This window comes from Rhamphochromis sp. 'chilingali' (assembly GCF_963969265.1).
Source record: "Rhamphochromis sp. 'chilingali' genome assembly, chromosome: 6".
NCBI classification, from domain to species: Eukaryota; Metazoa; Chordata; class Actinopteri; order Cichliformes; family Cichlidae; genus Rhamphochromis; species Rhamphochromis sp. 'chilingali'.
The window spans coordinates 26,364,618-26,384,045 of NC_137933.1; the positions used below are offsets into that span (position 1 = coordinate 26,364,618).

The 19,428-nt window shown below is 38.9% G+C and overlaps 1 protein-coding gene across 2 annotated transcripts in view; it reads right to left on the reverse strand.

The window, feature by feature from the left end:
- The window catches only part of hipk3b (homeodomain interacting protein kinase 3b), a 48,882-nt gene extending 31,268 nt beyond the window's left edge, over positions 1 to 17,614 (reverse strand). For both annotated transcript variants that reach the window (XM_080884823.1, XM_080884822.1), the window contains exons 1-2: positions 17,265 to 17,614; positions 5,301 to 6,603 (exon numbers count right to left, since the gene is read on the reverse strand). In XM_080884823.1, the coding sequence (XP_080740949.1) occupies positions 5,301 to 6,603; positions 17,265 to 17,337 (1,376 nt within the window). In that variant the 5' untranslated portion in view covers positions 17,338 to 17,614. The remainder of the gene's footprint in view (positions 1 to 5,300; positions 6,604 to 17,264) is intronic.
- Between the last annotated feature and the right edge of the window lie 1,814 nt (positions 17,615 to 19,428).

Consider the following 19,428-nt stretch of genomic DNA (forward strand, 5'->3'; position numbering starts at 1 on the left):
GGGTTAACAATGACTTTAAAAAAATAATATAAAATAGTGTGCAACACCACTGAAGTTTTTTTTTTTTAAACTCTCTTTTCAACCAACGGCAGTCACTCTCCAAATAACTTCTGCTTAGCTTTCCGAGCTTCCCTCGGGTCCTCTTAATCAGCGGTCTCCAACCTTTTTTGCGCCACGGACCGGTTTATGCCCGACAATATTTTCACGGACCGGCCTTTAAGGTGTCGCGGATAAATGAGGGAGGGGCTAATAATCGGCTCAGTCATTTTTAATGATCGTTGAAAGCCCAGATCGTAATCGTGATTAAAATTCGATTAATTGAGCAGCCCTACTGAATATTATGTTACTTATTTATGTGCGAATGTTTAATAACAAAGAACATTAAAACATTACTGTTGGCCACATGTCGGCAAAGTTATGTGACATTAGCGATGTTTGTACCAACTTCGTTAGCCTTTACTTTAAAATATACGCCGTTCAATAGTTGACGTTAGTCTTACAGAGAATGTGATGATTTTATGGATATTTAAAGTAAGCACTGAGACAAATTTAGCAATGCCAACATATTAAAAGAACAATATTTGTCTTTCATATATATAACACAGTTATATATACAGTGTCAAAGAAACCTGTCTTTGAGTGAAGATTTAAGGTGACAGGAAATATAAATAATATAAATAAATGCAGCTTGAATCTTTACTGAAGCTCAGTATTTGAAACAGAGTTCATTCACTGCTGTAATAACTAATAATGATTGAAATTATAACTTTAATATTGGCCATATTATATTTACATTACCAAAGTGAGATGACTTTAGTCTCATGAACAACATTAGCTAATTGTTATTTACTAGCTAATCATAAATGACTGTTCTGGGCCCTGTTTCAGGAAGCCGGTTTAGTGCAAACTCTGAGTAAGTATACCCTGAGTTAACGAAAACTCTGGGTTTTCAGTTTCACAAAGCGAGTTTAGATTAATTCTGAGTGAGTTACTATGACGACACACTCCGTGAAGCTAACCTGCCCCCTAGCAGGTTTACTTCAACTAACCCTGACGTTCTCCGCCTCTTTGTCAGAAACCTGACTGTAGGAAGTGTCAGACATGGCGTGCTCCTTACTTGAAGAGCCAGTAGATGTTGAAGCCCAAATTCTCCGCAGAGCTCTCCGCCGGGAGAGAGTGATTAGAGCGCGTTCGGTCATTTTATCATTTCCTGATGATTTCCTGTGTGAACGTTACCGTTTTTCAGCACAATCTAGAATTTATTTGAATAACATCCTCAGGCCTAATATTGCTCATGTGACACATCGCGGACATGCTCTCAGTTCATTACATATTATTTGTATTGCACTTCGGTTTTTTGCAAACGGGAGCTTTCTGTATAATATTGGTGATGCTGAGCACATTTCCAAGGCTACCGTCTGTCGGGCAGTCAGGAATGTTACAGTTGCACTGAAACGTCTCCTGTACTCGTTTGTGGTGTTCCCCGGTCATAGACCCACAAGATTTATCAAAGAGGGATTCCACAAAATTGCAGGTATCAGGATGAACGAAACTTAATTCATGATGTGGTGATACTTGAACTACTACTTAAATTTTACATTTATTTTCACGGTTCCCAGGCGTGATTGGCTGTATAGATGGCACTCACATTCCAATCATTGCTCCTTCAGTAAATGAAGGAGACTATGTGAACAGGAAGTCTTTCCACAGCATTAATGTACAGGTACATAGTTCCCTGTAGCATTTCAAACTAACAAATTATTTCATTATAGTAATGGATGCTAATTTGTGTTCTCTGCACTGTGAAGATCATATGTGATGCTGCCAACATTATCACAAATGTGGAAGCCAAGTGGCCAGGCTCTGTGAGTGGTGGTGGTGGAGGACCCCCACCTGTTTTCCGGGCCTCCGCTTTTTTTTCTGTTGGCTATAACGGGTCACATTTGAGCATACAGAGTAAGCAAATATGTACTTGTAATGTGCTCAGATAATTTCAATAAGTGCTTACAGAGGGGAAATTAATGTAGCCTCTAACTGCAATTGATTTACATCGGACAAACAGACCAAGCACTATGGCTCATAATACAATTACACCTTACCTGTTTGGACTATATTTTTATATTTCATTTTTACTTGCTGCCAGGAACGTTTGGGGGCTGTTGGGTTGCACCTGCGCTCACGTCACATCATAAAATAAAATGTATAAAATAAAAAATAAAATATAATAAAATAACGTGTTAAATGGGTGGAAATCCCTAGATCAATGTTTAAATTAACACTCACGCATTGACTCTGTCGGCTATGTTCTTTTGCAGCTGAGGCTGTGTTACTTTTTTTCCGCGGAATTTGCATGTTATCGGCATATGCTGCCATCAGAATTTCGGCCTCAAGCGCTGTAAGATACATTGACCGCGCCTTCTTTCCCTCCGTCTCCATGGTGACTCGCTTAATCTGTGCTCCACTAATCAGGGCTTTATGTATCCTCGTGCGCGCTCTTAATTTGGGGTTAAAGCAACTCTGCGTTGACTGAACTAATTGTTATCAGCCTTTCTGAAACCGAATATTCCGAGTTGGACAGTTCGGGGTTACTCAACCCTGAGTATCGTTTTTCACTCTGAGTTTTCTAAACCGGCTTCCTGAAATAGGGCCCAGTACAGAAGTGAAGCCCAATAATCATGATTTCACAGTCCCATGGTCTCAGTCTCAGATTAGGGCTGCCACAAACGATTATTTTGATAGTCGACTAGTCACCGATTATTTTTGCGATTAGTCGACTAATCAGATCATCATCCATTGGACGTACAGCGTACAGCTTATTACACCAGCAGCATCTGGTCTTATATAACTATCATTAGCTTACAGCTTGAAGTGTTTGTGCTAACTAAAAATAAAGACAAGATGGTAGTTTATTAATTTTTAATGAAATTTGCAGATTGTTTCGGTGAAGTTTAATAAACTCCTTGCTTTCTAAAATATAACAGGACACCGGAGTATATTCTCCAGCGTCTCACACTTCTGATAATCAGCTGTCTGCTTGACAGTTTTAGCTGTGTAAAAACTATAACTTTAATCTCAGCCAAACCGATTTACTCAGGAACAAATAAAATACTAAAGAAAGCCAAACAATAACATTTTTAAGTTATCTAAGTGACTTATATATATGTTTAACCTGACTAGCGAAAGACGGCGGTGGGTTTGAAAACGATTTGCCGGGAGTCCGGTGTTCTCACGGCTCTAGTTAGCCTTGCCCCCGCCTAGCTAACGAGCTAGTGGGTAACAGACGCCTCCGAAAACGTCGGAGCGCTTTTGAAAATATGTGGTGTCTTGATAAACTGAGCAGATATTTGAGGTTTACACAGCTACATTCTCGCCTGAAAATATGTTAAAGGTTTATTTTGTGACCCAGAAAGAATAATAAGAGTAAAGTTAAAACTAACTAGCTGCCGCCATTGTTGACAACTGCGCTGGGCTGCGCTATGAATTCTGGGACACAGCTTCTTCTTCTTCGGGGTTTAACGGCAGCTGGCATCCTTGTACATGCAGTACTGCCATCTTCTGTTTCAGTCCGTTATTACACTCTTAAATCCTACTACTCATTCCTGCGTCCTTTGTGATCTTCAAACGATGCGTCGACTATTAAATTAGTCGTCGACGATTTTAATAGTCGACATAATCGTGACTAGTTGACTAATCGTGGCAGCCCTATCTCAGATACTTATCAAATCAAAGCTCATGTAGAAACAAACAAACAAATGAACAAAAGATTTTCTCCTTCATTTCTTTCAAACAAAGCTGTATGAAACGTTTCCAGCTGTTAGTGTCATGGTTGCTAGGCAACCTGAGCAGCGCGACGGAGGCTTGACCGTCCCATTTCACAAGCCTCTCACTTCCGGCCTTAGCGGTCTTTGAGTACGCGGCCCTTGTGGACTGTTAAGGCTGCGTACTTTAAGGCTGCAGACCCTGAATTGGGATACAGCCATTGTTTCCAGTAGTGAGAAAGTGACAGTCACAGACTGTCTCCATTTGTTTGCGATATGTGAGCTGTGTTAGCAGAGCTTAACAATTACATAAGGATTTGTCTTAAACTCATGTATCACATTTACTTCACCCATTTCCTCTTTCTTTGACTTGCCCATAAGACCTTACATTTTGATCATTTGCCCACAGCCTTTAAGTCAAAAAAGATGTTTTAAACAGGGTCACTAGACTGAATGTTTTTTCCCCTCTACCCCCAATCTCAAACACAATATAAAATTTCATGTGGTTGGGCTAAACAAATCCCCCAATTACAATATTAGTTAAAAATATCTTGTTGTTAAAAGCATATGTACAGAATACTGTTATTGTTGATGTAATTTTAATGTTTCTCTGAAATGGGTCTCTTGTAAATGAAACATTGAGTCTCAATGGGAAAGTTGTCTTTATGAAATATATACGCAAGCTATTGCAAATAATTGACATCTGAGAACCTATTAGTATGAAAAGACTAATTTATATCCTCTTATCATTTCAAGGTTCCTATACAAGAAAGACAGAAACCAAACAGTGAACTAGGACACTCCTGACTTACACAGCAGTTGATATCACTTCAGGCCTGTTTTTCTATTCAAACCAAAGCATTCATAACATAATGCCAAAAGTAATTTGTCTCACTGTTTGTTTGTTTTTTTATTGCATGCCAAAGATTATCAGAAGCCCAGATCTTTTTCCTGCATAAACAAAAGACATTACATCTACTATGCATCTTATACACAGCCCTGTAAGAGAAACCCCATTAGCCTCTGGCATGGCATTCACCAACTTCTGTCATTACCTTTCTTTACTTAATCTACATGCACACATAATATCAATCTTTAAATGTTTGCTTTTGCCTTTGTTTTCTGTAACATAATATATTTAATCCTCTTAACTTTTAAATCCAAAGATCCACCCTGCAAGAATGCAGGGTGGATCTTTGTTCACAAAGACACTTTTTTTTTTAAACTTGATTTAAAGTCTTTTTTTTCCACATCTTACATATTTTTCAGTGGCACCAGGAAGATGAGCAGTTAGCTTGTAGTCTGTTAGTAAACACTGCAGGGTCACATTTTTAAATTTTTCACAGTCTATGGTATGTGCCTTCTAAATACACAGGATGTTGTGCAGTAGGGAGACATTTCCTTGTTTTTCTTGAGAAAAGACATTTTTAAACTAATTATGCTGGGATGGATACAGAGTACAAGACTGCACTGAACTAATACCGAACCCATTAAAAAAAATGAAAAAACAAATACAATCTTGTCATTCATATCTGTACTCACCTATAGTACCGAGACTGGAGGTACGTGGAACACACTGCTTTGGACACGTGACTGGCTGAGCCAAAGTCTATCACCTTCACCCTGTAGGGTTGCCTCACTGGGTCCACCAGCATTATGTTCTCTGGTTTAAGATCTGCATGAATCAGACCCATGCTTTTTAACTTTTTCAGAGCTGTAGCTACCTGTTGTAGCACAGGTCTGATCACTTTCAGGGGCAGTGGGCTGAACTTATTTTGCTTCAGGAAATCATACAGGTTCCGTTCAAGCATCTCAAATACCAGGCAGGTGTGACTGCGGTGCTGAAAGCATTCAAAGGCTCGCACCAGGTTGTGCTCATCTGCATTCTCTCCACTCAGACGAGCAAGGATGCCAACTTCAATTTGACCCTGCCTTGCATATGAAGGGTGATTTTTCAGGATCTTGACAGCCACTACCTCACCTGTGCCCCTCTTCCAGCACTTCACTACCTGACCAAATGTGCCACGTCCCAAGAAATCCAGCACTTCATAAGTATTCTTCATGGAACAGAGGACTTCATGCTGCACAACCTGATAGTCTCCATCCACTCCTCCCGTCCCTCCTGCTGCCCCTACAGCCCCATGCCCTACACCCTGTTTGGAGGGGCCCGCTCCAGCCCCCACAGCCGCTGGGGCTGTCATGGCTGCGTTCCCCACAGTCGTCGTTTGCAACATGGCAGGCAACATTGACAGTTCCTCCACAATCTGCATGGTGCTCCTTCGGTTATCCAGCTCCTCACTTTTACGTTTCAGCCCACATCGCTGAGAGCTGTCAGCTGAGTTCAAACCTCCACAGTTCTCTTCTCTGTCGCCCTCTTCCTCTTCACCTCCCTCACCACCCTCTCCCCTTCCTCCTCCTCCTGCCCCTGTTGCTCCACTGCTGCTCCCACTTGCTATGTCTGTCTGCTGCTGTTGCTGCTCCTTGTCCTGTGACTGGACAACCCCTGCTTCTCTTTGCTGCTGGGCCACAAATGGGCCTGGTGCTCCACCACCTCTTTTACCGGACTGTTGTCTCTGTACACCACGCACCACGACCGTCTGCACCGGGTACTCTTGTCTTCCACGCACTTTCAGGCCCACTGCCAAGTCTCGGTTCACAAACGAGTGGGCTTGTTTCGTTGGATGCACAATGCCAAAGGTTCTGCTGTTCAGAAAAGTCCGTGGGTGTGCCCTCTCATGGTACACACAGCTGCTGGGCTCAACTTTGAGTTTCTTCACACTGCTAAAGGCACTTGTCTGGGTTTGATAAACGTGTGGTGGGTAGACCAAGACTTGTGAGGCCATACCTGTGGAGAACAAAGAATAGAAAGAATTTAATTAGATCCACAGCAAATAATGTTGTCCATTTTTGTCATGTTACCACAAAAAAAGAGCAATTAAGCACACTTGAACTCAACTTTAGAATCTGTCAAAAAAAAAAAGAAAAAAAAAAAAGAAAATACATGCCAAATTTCCCAGAGCATTTTTCTCTTTGCTTGGTCAAGGGCTAGACTAACTTACTTTGAGTGCACAAAAACTGACCCATGACACCAGTCTAATTTTGCTGTTGTCTCACCCCTCCTTGATGACAGTGCAATGAGTTGTTCACCACTAACAACAACCCACCCATGACCACATCCACATATGTTATACGGTTCAGAGAAAGATTGTTGTAGTGGACGACATCAGAACACCTTCACCGTTCTGCACTATCCCACCAACACCTCCACATAGCAGATGACTAACTTCTCAAAGGTTTGCCGGACCTTTTCCTGCCATTTCCATGCATCCTACTGCAGGTCTCTAGGCAACCAATGGAGAGGGAGCGAGTTTGAGAGACAGATAAACATAAGAATAAAGTTATATAGCAACATCAATCCCACATGTCCAATTGTCTAAGAGTGGCTTATTCTTTTTTTCCCCCATCATTTGTGTATGTTTGTGAGTGAGGGTAAAGCACTTAGAACTCACAGAAACCTGCATAGTTAAAATATTCTGAAACTAAACTATGTGGAAAAAGAAACAAAGAGTAAAAAGTATAACAAATTTCAGAATTCTAGTTACCTCTAACATGCTGCACCCCCATGACCTACTTTCATGTTGGACCACATTGATTGAGATGCATGCTTCTGGACTCCAAAGACTTTAATACTTCTATTGACACTACATTTAAAAGAAGCATGTTCATCTAAATACAAAATTGGACAAATATTATTAAATGCTCTAAATGCTAAACAGGAGCACTGTTACTCTTAATGTCTTATCTCCAACTAACTGAAAAAGATCAATCAAAAAACAAGAAGTGTACACAGCTTAGACAGGTATGGGCTGTTTGGTCCCTCTGTAATATCTCCTTAAATAAATATCCCTGATGGAAAGCCTACTTGTGTTGTTGTGATAACACTAGCACTGTGCGCCATCCCTCTGACTCTATTCTGAGCAACGCGATAAGGTCAACCTATTCTGTTGGCAGCTCTCTGCACAATCACAACTTGCGTTTCTATTTGGTGGGACCATTTACCGTCTTTTTAGTAAGAAGCACTTTATCACATTTATCCCAAATAGGGCTCAATAGAAAAAAAGAAAGAAAAAGATAACAACAATAAGAGTCCAAAAAGCAAGTGTCCTGAGATCCACTGTAAAAGAAGTGACATAAGGACTCTACTTTTAGACTTCAAACCAAAATGAACTTGTAATGGTGTTCATTAGACTTGGGTAGGTTAAAGTTAAGAAACTGTAATTATATAATCATTGTTTAATGTTGTTAACAATTATTTTGATAGTCGACTAGTCACCGATTATTTTTGCGATTAGTCGACTAATCAGATCATGCATCCATTGGACGTAAAACGTACAGCTTATTGCACCAGCATGCATCTGCTCTTATATAACTATCATTAGCTTACAGCTTTAAGTGTTTAAGGTAGGGCTGCTCGATTATGGCAAAAATGATAATCACGATTATTTTCACTGAAATTGAGATCTCGATTATTTGACGATATTTATTTAACCCTTTAAGATCTACCATAGAACCAAGTCCACCAGAGCTCATATTATTATTTTTTTGTTGTAGTGTCATTTGTGGGAGCATTTCAAGTTGCTATACATCAATACAACTGTTATAGCCCATATTTTAATATTTATTTTATTTTAATAATATGTATGCATTAAGTCAATAGTAACTACATTAATTGCAAAAAAGTGCAATAAACTACAAAAAAATTGAAAATCGTTTGTTTTGTTTTTACATATATTTCTACTTGGAAAAATTTAAGAGGTTTATCCCTCAAAACTTTAAATACAAAAAAGTTGCAAAAAATAACAACAGGAAATTTATTTTGAGTGTCTTCATAGTTTTATTTTGGAGATAAAGCAATTTTTATATACTGCGGGAAAAACAAAAAAACAATCCTATGATGCAAATTTGCAAAGAAAACAGCATGTGCATCAAAATAAACTATTTCCAGCAGTGCAATTCGAGTTCTAAGCATCCCAGCAACTATTCAGAAAAGTCAAATATGACTTATAAAAACACCAGTATAGGCTTTTAAGGCCTATACTTTAAGGCGTCACTTCCGGTTTCGGGCAGGAAATGGCGGACATGCGATAGTTCGCGCTGACGTCTGTTTCAATGTGGGAAGTGTTAGGAACAGCTGATCGGATCGGCAAAGCGTGTTTCTGGAATATTATGTTTTTGTTCCTGCAAGCGCTTTTTATGCAATTTTTGCAAAGCTTTATGTGGAAGGAAACCGTGACAGAGGACAAGCCGATGGCATAAGATGTAAGTACAACTCCTCTGGTTTCATATGCAAAAAAAATTATTGCGCTAGCTTACGCGGTTCCGGTTCTACAGGGATTTAAAAATAGTTAGCAAAACCGCTCTGACCGGCTTGAAGGGTTAACAATAACAATGTATTGAATAATGACTTTAAAAAATAATATAAATTAGTGTGCAAATACTGATAACAGTGCAAATGTTTGCAATATAAAAAAATAAATGAAAAATGTAAACATCTATGTTTAGTGAACTTTGCAGTGTTGCTCTGTGGTGCAGCTACGACACCGTAGCAAAGTTTACACACTGTGTCTACTTGATCCACGTCTGACTCCGCGAACCCATAATGTTTCCACACCACTGAAGTTTTTTTTTTTTTGTTTTTTTTTAACCTCTCCTCTCCAAATAACTTCTGCTTAGCTTTCCGAGCTTCCCTCGGGTCCTCTTAATTGTTGTGACCCGTGTTCGAAATGCAGAGAGGTGCGCTCGATTTGCCACACGGAGCAGCGTGAGAATAAAGCATGAGGGAGGGGCTAATAATCGGCTCAGTCATTTTTAATGATCGTTGAAAGCCCAGATCGTAATCGTGATTAAAATTCGATTAATTGAGCAGCCCTAATTTTTAGTGCTAACTAAAAATAAAGACAAGATGATAGTTTATTAAATTTTAATGAAATTTGCAGAATGTTTCGGTGGAGTTTAAAAAACTCAGCCATCTACTCCTTGCTATCTAAAATATAACAGGACACTGGAGTAAATTCTCAAGCATCTCACACTTCTGATAATCAGTTGTCTGCTTGACGTTTATTCAGCTGTGTAAAAACTATAACTTTAATCTCAGCCAAACCGATTTACTCAGGAACAAATAAAATACTGAAAAAAGCCAAACAATAATATTTTTAAGTTATCTAAGTGACTTATATATCATGTTTAACCCGAGTAGCGATAGACGGCGGTGGGTTTGAAAACGATTTGCTGGGAGTCTGGTGTTCTCATGGGCTCTAGTGAGCCTTGAACCCCGGCTAGCTATAGAGCTGGTGGGTAACAGACGCCTCCGAAAACGTCAGAGCGCTTTTGAAAATATGTGGTGTCTTGATAAACTGAGCAGATATTTGAAGTTTACACAGCTACATTCTCGCCTGAAAATATTGTAAACGTTTATTTTGTGACCCAGAAAGAATAATAAGAGTAATATTAAAACTAACTAGCTGCCGCCATTGTTGGAAACAACAACATTCATAGCAGGGCCGTGCTATGAATTCTGGGATAGGTTGGGCCACAAAGTATACACCCGACCCATCCTTCAAATCTGGGGAAATGAAGGCCGCATTTCTCGGCCACATTTGTTGGCGTCTTTGAATTTGGACAGTCTTAGTCGTGTCGCTGTAACGTAATCGGGGGCTTAATGTTGTTAACGCGATTTAAAGTATCCCAGGTGAGACCTCCAAGACTTACTTTAGCACTTGCAAAAATACTATATTATTTTTTCTCTATTCATCAACCACACTAGGTCTATATTTTATTTGCTTTTACACATATACTGATCTGTCCCAGATACGCAGGTTAGTTTATTTACAATTACTGTTTCAGAGTTGTTTCTGCACACAGGGCTCAAGTTTCCAGGGGGTCAAAAGCACAAGTGACACACCCAAACTAACTGCAAGATACTTGAAGTTCAAACTCAAGACTAATGTCAATTTATGAACACTTCCTATTAGTCACCTGTGTAACCAAATACTTCCCAACACAATGAAAAATGCATTGGTAGATCAATTCTTACTCTTATCGAACCCATCTTTGAGCTCCATTTTTATGAATCCTGTACAGAAGTGGACAACATTACAAAAGGATGACCTCCGTGTTTCCACTGTTTGTTTAACAACTATGCAAGTATTCCAAATGTAACCACATGCAACCACTAAACATACAATGTAGCGATTCACAGCAAAAAACAAAAACAAAACACCACTGACATTTCTGAGACCATTATTCAGTCAAGTTTTACACTGTTTAGCCAGCATGATCACAATATTCTTCCTGACCCTCATATGAAATACTTATACTTTCAGTTTCAGCTTTGTGCATTGTGATTTGAGACATTAATTGATGGGAGTCCCAAGACAGGAGACAGCACTTGGAGCCCAACTGAACAATTAGGATGTCTGGATTTGGATGTGAGCTTCCAGTAATTTCAATCTAGAACTCGATTTCAAAGGAAACTAAGATTGATTTAATTTGGATGCCTACAAAATTACAATCACTATATAAAGTAAGTTGGAGGAGCATACCACAAGGCTGTAAAAGCAGACAGCCTTAGTTGTCAAGGCTAATGATCTAAGGCAAGAAATGGCAGCTGCTGCTATTATTACCATCTGAATCCAGATACTCCCCTGGTCAGCTGTGACGCTCCTCCTGTGGCATTACATTACATCCTTCAAAGCTGCAGAACCTTTTCAGCAAGCATGAGCTGCTAAGTAATTGCTCACATTTAAACTTTTGACCCCGAGCTACTCAAAATTAAATGGAAAAGAAAATAAACACTAGACAGCTGGCCAAAAGGAACAAATGGTACTGACTGAAGTCATAATAGGTGAGATGACAGATTAAGACCGTCAGTGTTTTGCAGAAGATAACAACATGACAATTTTTTTTAAATTTCAGATTTTGAATATGAAGGCTATATACAAGCACTAATCTTCTTTCAAAAACCCTGTGTTCACTTAAACGTAAATTTAAACATTTGTTTTACTATGAATGCCATCCAACATGATGTTCATCAATATTTTTTTCCACAGCTATCATTTCCTCTCCTGAGTATTATTTTTATTCTTTATAATCAGATAAGAACAGAAATGGTACAGCTTAACATCGAGTGACACTAATGACTTTTTTTTTTAATAACGATGCAGCTTAGGACACCTCAACAATCATGTAAACATAAAAGTGCTGCAGGAAGAGAATTGGGAACTATACACGCTATTTGTGGCAGTTCACACACCATTAGCAACAATAACAGCATAAATTCTTCTGTGCTTTAAAAATGTTGTATTGCGATATCGTTGCTATAGCAATTAGGGCTGCCACAAACGATTATTTTGATAGTTGACTAGTCACCGACTATTTTTGCAATTAGTCGACTAATCAGATCATGCATCCATTGGACGTAAAACGTACAGCTTATTGCACCAGCATGCATCTGCTCTTATATAACTATCATTAGCTTACAGCTTTAAGTGTTTAAGGTATGTGCTAACTAAAAATAAAGACAAGATGATAGTTTATTAAATTTTAATGAAATTTGCAGGTTGTTTCGGTGGAGTTTAATAAACTCGGCCATCTGCTTCTTGCTATCTAAAATATAACAGGACATCGCAGTATATTCTCGAGCATCTCACACTTCTGATAATCAGTTGTCTGCTTGACGTTTATTCAGCTGTGTAAAAACTATAACTTTAATCTCAGCCAAACCGATTTACTCAGGAACAAATAAAATACTGAAAAAAGCCAAACAATAATATTTTTAAGTTATCTAAGTGACTTATATATCATGTTTAACCTGAGTAGCGAAAGACGGCGGTGGGTTTGAAAACGATTTGCTGGGAGTCCGGTGTTCTCATGGGCTCTAGTGAGCCTTGAACCCCGGCTAGCTATCGAGCTGGTGGGTAAGCGCTCCGAAAATATGTGGTGTCTTGATAAACTGAGCAGATATTTGAGGGTTGCACAGCTACATTCTCGCCTGAAAATATGTTAAACATTTATTTTGTGACCCAGAAAGAATAATAAGAGTAATATTAAAACTAACTAGCTGCCGCCATTGCTGGAAATTGAGCAGGGCCGCGCTATGAATTCTGGGATAGGTTGGGCCATGAAGTATACACCCGACCCATCCTTCAAATCTAGGGAAATGAAGGCCGCATTTGTCTGAGTCTTCGAATTTGGACAGTCTTCATTGTGGCGCCTACAAATGCGGGCACAGGAGGATCCGATTCCTGAATTTGGACACAGCTACGACACCGGACACTGCTTCTTCTTCGAGGTTTAACGGCAGCTGGCATCCTTGCACATGCAGTGCTGCCATCTTCTGTTTCAGTCCATTATTACACTCTAAAATCCTACTACTTATTCCTGCGTCTTTTGGGATCTCACAAAGCTTCAAACGACACGTCGACTATATTAGTCGTCGACGATTTTAATAGTTGAGGTAATCGTGACTAGTCGACTAATCGTTGCAACCCTAATAGCAATGCCATGGATTTGCGTTCCCTAGGGCACACAACAATGAGACAAGTTTGGATAAGACACGATGAACGCATTTCACCACTTTAGACAAAAACACACCAACAAGTACAACCAGGCTATGACAGAGGAGATGCTAGCAGCTGATGATGTGCGACCCAAATATAAACAAATATAACAGCACTCAATACAACAGAGAGACCAAGCAGTGGCTGGCAATTACTGATGCAATTACACAGTGGAAAAAAAAATAGAGCTTTAAGTAGCTTTAAGCTTGACCCACAATCTAAAATAGCAAATATTTTTTAGTTTTATTATCATTATTATTATCATTATTATTATTATTATTATTATTAAGTACAGGCTCCTGGCAAGTTAAAAGGATATTTATTTTAATTACTTTATATTGTTATATAATTGTTATAAGTGTTAAGCAGTCTTTTTATGCGCTTACTTAAAATTTCTAATAAAAAAAAGTTCAGTAATTTTGTTCCCTATATTGTCACAAATATCACAAATTTTCTTAAAAATTGCAATATAATTTTACGACTATATCGCCGACCTCTAGTGTGGCTGTTTGTCATATAGCATATCAAAACATCATTCCAACATTCTGTTAGGAAGCTCTGCTTACTGTACCAAAATCAAAAACAAACAAACAAAGAAAAAAAAAAAAATCTGTAAAACAGAAGTCCTTTTATATATAAATATTTGACTAAATCAGCTACAGTTTTTAAACAAAACTGAACCATATAAACTTTTTATTCTAGTGGGGAACAGTGTAACACCAAGCATAAACACCAGTCCTCTTCAAAACACACGATTCAAGTCTGATGACTAATAACAGATAATAATTATACTTATTATGAATTGGCAGAAAGTGGTAACATTTAATCCCTTGTGTCTTTTTTCTCCATCTTGATCTACCGAAGTTTAAACAACAGTGTTGCTTAAAAAATTTTTTCAAGTAGTTGCATTTCTTGTCAGATGTGCTACCGGCAGTTGTAACAAAATAATTTCCCAAATATTAGATAAATAAAGTATTTCTCATTCTTAAGACCAACTTTAAAGAACAAACTCGTTATGGCTACTTTTTACCAAACAGGACCCAGAATATGAATGTTTATGCATGAAACAAAAACAGACATGTTCTCATCAGATGATGAAGGTAAATACAGATGGTCATTGTGGAAATAAAAACACCTACTTTGAACCAACCCAACTTTCTGCTTTTGCCATATAAGCTTGAGAATTAAACAGTCATTGCTGTTTTATATTGCAGGCCTACAGCCTCACAGCACAGTGTGGTGCTGTGTCTCGTGAACTTGATCTTGTATGCTCATTAGATAAAAAGCCTCTCCATTTCCTAAAGCATGTGACCTCATGATTTCTCAACTGTGAACTTATGACTATCATTTAGCAGTCTTCTTGTTGAAATAGCTCCAGTTAGTAGGCAATGCGCAGTATAGTTAACTATTACAATGAAGAGATTCATTATGGTGTCAATTACAGAGCAATCCCCCATTTTTTCCATTCACTTCATTCATTCTCTTAAAAATTACCCACTGCCTTATTGCATCTTGTGAACTAAGTTACACAAGAAAATACTACTGACAAAAATAAGAATTTACTTCTATCAGGTAATCGTTTATCATAGCCACCCACAAGGTCTTACACTCATTAAGCCATTATAGACTAGAAGAGAGTTATTTTACCTCTCCACTTTCTGAACAAAAGCAACTGAAATGTAAATAAAATAAAGGTTTTGACCAGATCACTGGTAATTATCCCCTGTGAGCTGTAATAGATGTTTACTTTTGAGATAACACACAGTTACCACCCAACACTTCTGCAATTCAGTCTACATCACAGCTTCTTCATGTCATGGTGGTCTCTTACGTACACACTCAATCACTCCGTTTTGTTTATGCTAGGAAGCACTAATGTAACAAAGTGTTCTGCAGGTTACCTCTGTGGTGGCCATCTTGTTTTCCCAGTAAAGAGGAGGCCAATTGCAGCTCTTTTATAGGCCAGTCTGAATTGAGAAGGCGTGGTCTTTAGAGTATTTAAAGTGGGCAGGAAATGGATTGGGGGCCATTTAAGATGCTGTCTGTATGTGCATGATATTGGCAAGAGACAATAAAGCAATTACTTCAGTTAAGATAGAGTGAAGACTGATGTTTCCCTCACCACACCTCTCTGCGTAACCGTTTACTACCTCATGTCTGTACCCACACCTCAAGATAACATCACCCAAGAACCGGTCTTTAAGCTTGCCACAGTGCAAAACAGATAACCAGTTGCCCCAGGTTTAGTAGATATGTGCAGTCATTATTCCCTCACTCACCAACCAAAATTGCTCACTAATACCAATTACTGTAAGGTAAACCACTAGTTATGTTATTTACTGGCCTGACTTTCATCTGTCATTACTGCCATCATTGCCACCCACAGCCATGCATTAGTGGCCTTTCTATGCTACTGATAAAGTGAAGAACACAGACATAATCAGCAGACAAGAGTATCGAGGGGAGAAAAAAATTCACAAAAAAATAGCAGTGCAGTGCTGAAGTTTACTCTGAGTCTCACAAGTGCTCACTGGTGGTAACGTCACCAAGGTATTATAATAGGCTGTGAAACTTAAAGACTAGTTTATCTAAGTTACTCATAACCAAATGAGCAACACATTACTGGATAGTCACTTGATGCTATTTACATCAGACAAGTGTTACTGGCAATGTAAAAAGAAAAAGAAACTGTAAGGCAGGGAAAGTACATTAGCTTTACAAGCCACAGTCTGGGTATTGAATTTCTCTGTTGTTTTTTTGGGGGGGTTTTTTTGTTTTTTTAATTTTTTCATTTAAAAAAAAAATTTCTCTGAGTTTTAAAAGGAGAAGGAACCTCACTATGGCTGCCGCCACATAAATAGCTGGCTGTTCAAATAATCTTGCCTACAATTACACAGCACACTTTAATTTTGCTGGATCACACAAAGGAACTCACTTATACGTCCTAATCTTTATATTTAACACAAAACCACCACAGTCAATGCGGCAAAACACCAAGCAGATCATTACAGATATACTGTATGATTAACTTGATACTTTGGGTTCTTAAACCTTTTTTCTTCCAACGTGTTTATGCCTGCTGACAAAAACAGCTTCATATTTTTGGTCCAGGAAAACGCAAGTCTGGGTGCACTTCAATTAGCTGTTGTTAGTATTCTATCTTGAAAGGGTTTTTTTCTAGATCATCATTACCGAAAAACATAAACGTCTGAAAATGACAGAGACACTTCAAATGCTTCATCACAATTAGACTTCCAGTTAACTACAATTTAACAACACGTGGCACTGCCATACATCTGGTACAAATTTAAACCAAAAAGTATGACTGGGTTGTACATAAAGTCTGCTTATTTTTGCCATGCCTGATTATGATAAAGTATTAACATTATTGGACAATCTTTGACTAGCATATGTTAGCTGACTCACAGGCGAAACCCAATGTAACCTTAACTAACACAGCACTCACTACTTAAGTCACACGATCCTTATCGTCCAGTTAGAGTTAGTTAACAGAACAAACGATTGCAGTTTCCAAAGCTAAACGAGTCGACCTTGAGTTAAAAGAAATCAACTGGTCGCCGTGACAACACTGAAAACAGCAAACGCGTCAGTGTTGGCACTCACGCCAATAATTTGCACATAATAACACTGCAGTTTGACTAAAAGAGAAAATTAATTCAGGTTTAACCAATCAAATATCCAAAGTGCTGGGGGAACTACCTGCGCACGAAAGGTACGCTTACATATTGGGTTATAAAGGCAAAAGCTCGCTAGCTAAGTTTGTAGCTAAGTTGTCACTTAGTATTGCGTCACATTTAGACTACCATTTCAAAGGTTAGGCTAAATAAACACCACAGAAAAATAGCCTTCCCACCACCCCGCTGCTTACCTTCACATAGAGTCACTATAAGTATAATCCAGGGCTTCTCTGAACATGTTATGGACTTATAAATCCATACCATGTACAGTTCGCCTGCATTGCTGCCATCTTGTCCTAGACGACAGGAAGGGAGAGCTCGCTCTCGGTAACGCCACCATCTCCCACATTTTAAACACTAAATAACTCTTGCATATGAGCTTCCAGAAACACCACACCGAACCCACGTCGTAGCTACACAATTCAAGCGCGTCTCCGTCTTCTTTGGGCAGCGTTGCCCATCTCTGTAAAGGGTGTCCGTTACCCTGTCTAGACGCACCGCTCCGCGGGCCTGCCAGCCTCTAACATGTCTCTTTTCTCTAGGAACTGGATGCGAATGTTTGCGAACTGACGGCATTGGCCAGTCCAGATTAAACGATTACAGAGCAGGTGCAAAGATGGGGGATTCACTGGTTCGTTTCTGGGAAGTCGGTTAGACAGAAAACAGTACACTACAATGGGGAGCTTTTTTTTTCATAAAAAGAAATAAGGTATACTGAAAATTACTGACAACATACATGATAAAGACAAAGGGGGTGAGAAGGATGAGAGGAACAAAAGAATGAACACAGAGATGTAGCTTACATTTGAAGTATAATAAAGCACAGGCAAAGTGTTAATGCAATACTATAGTCCCCCTTCGGGTTTTGCCAGGATGAGATGGATATATAGCTAACATCAATAAATGACAATGTGAAATACAATTTCCAACTTTTGGTTACATATATTCAGAATAATAACAATAAAGTTTGAATTGTTAATGTGATTGCTTCATGATTTGTTCCTCTAGTAAAGTGTCAGCAGCATACTTACTATAGCCTAGTAAAGTTAGAAGAAAATAATAAAAATAGAATATGAAAATGTACAATCCAAAGGCAGCAGCATCCTCTTTTTAGCCACCCTTCTATCATGTGTTCTAAAAATAAGCTAGCTAGTACTTACTCTAGGCTTCACATTGACACAACCCCTAATGCCCCAGATAGAAGGTGCTTAACCGATTGTCCAAGCACATCTTCATTCCACTCCTGACTTTTTTTTCCCTTTTATCTTAATTTGTACTGCTCGCCTGATCTGCTGTGAAAAGACCAGCAATAACAGTTTTTTTTTCTAATTCTGATCCTGGAAGAGATATGAAATCTAGATCAATATGATGAAAGGTAGGACTAGTGATGCCAAAAACATGCTGACTAGCCTTCAAAGGAAATACAAGCTGAAATCTACTACTCAGACAGGCAGGAGGCACCCAGCTGGCAAAAAGCTGCCCATAAGCCCCTTGTGTCTGAGTCGACCAGCTATAATGTAATCCACCAAAAGGCATTTGTCTTTGTCAGTCCTCATCTGTCCTCACCCGAGTCACACACAACAAATCACAGAGCCTGCCCGGTCAGCTGGAAAACAGGTGTGAACACCTCTTGTCTAACTTGGTTTATCTTGGGTGAGGACAGCTGGGATGATAATGGGGGTAATCAGAAGAACCCACATGTGCAGAAGGCCCCGTATATCAATTCCTTTAGCACTGAAGACCGAACACGGCGTTGCTGTTGCTGAAATAGTTTGTATGGACGAAAGAAGAAGAAAAAAAAGGTAGCAGTCTACTCGTGATCTGGCTCTGTGGTCTTTTGCTTTGGTCTGCTTGGATTTTGCCAGACGGTTATATGAAAGTGCGCGCTCTCGATGGTTATCGTTTGTCTCCCCCTATTGGCCAGTGAGGTGGCCAGCAGTCTGCAGCACAAAACAAGCTTTGTTTTACTGATTGCCATATCTTCTGCAATTTCAGTAAACAGCGGATTTGCTTTAATTTATGTATGTATTTTTATCTACACAAAAAGGATTAATAAGCCTAGGGGTCGAGGTACAAGTTAGTATTTGTAAACTGACTGACTACTAGACTACTAGAGGCCGCCTATAGGTCAAAATTGTAACACGGTTTGCAGTCGCATAGGAATCACCTGAGTGCACATTAGCAGATGCACATCACAGTAAAACATAATTTACAAGGCACATTTAGAATTTCATGGTATTTTATTTATTTATTTTAAAAAATAATAAACTTGAAAAAATGCAAATAGACTATAGTTTTAATCGTGTAAATCATTTTTCTTACACAATGTAGTGTACAGAACATACAATTTAACTT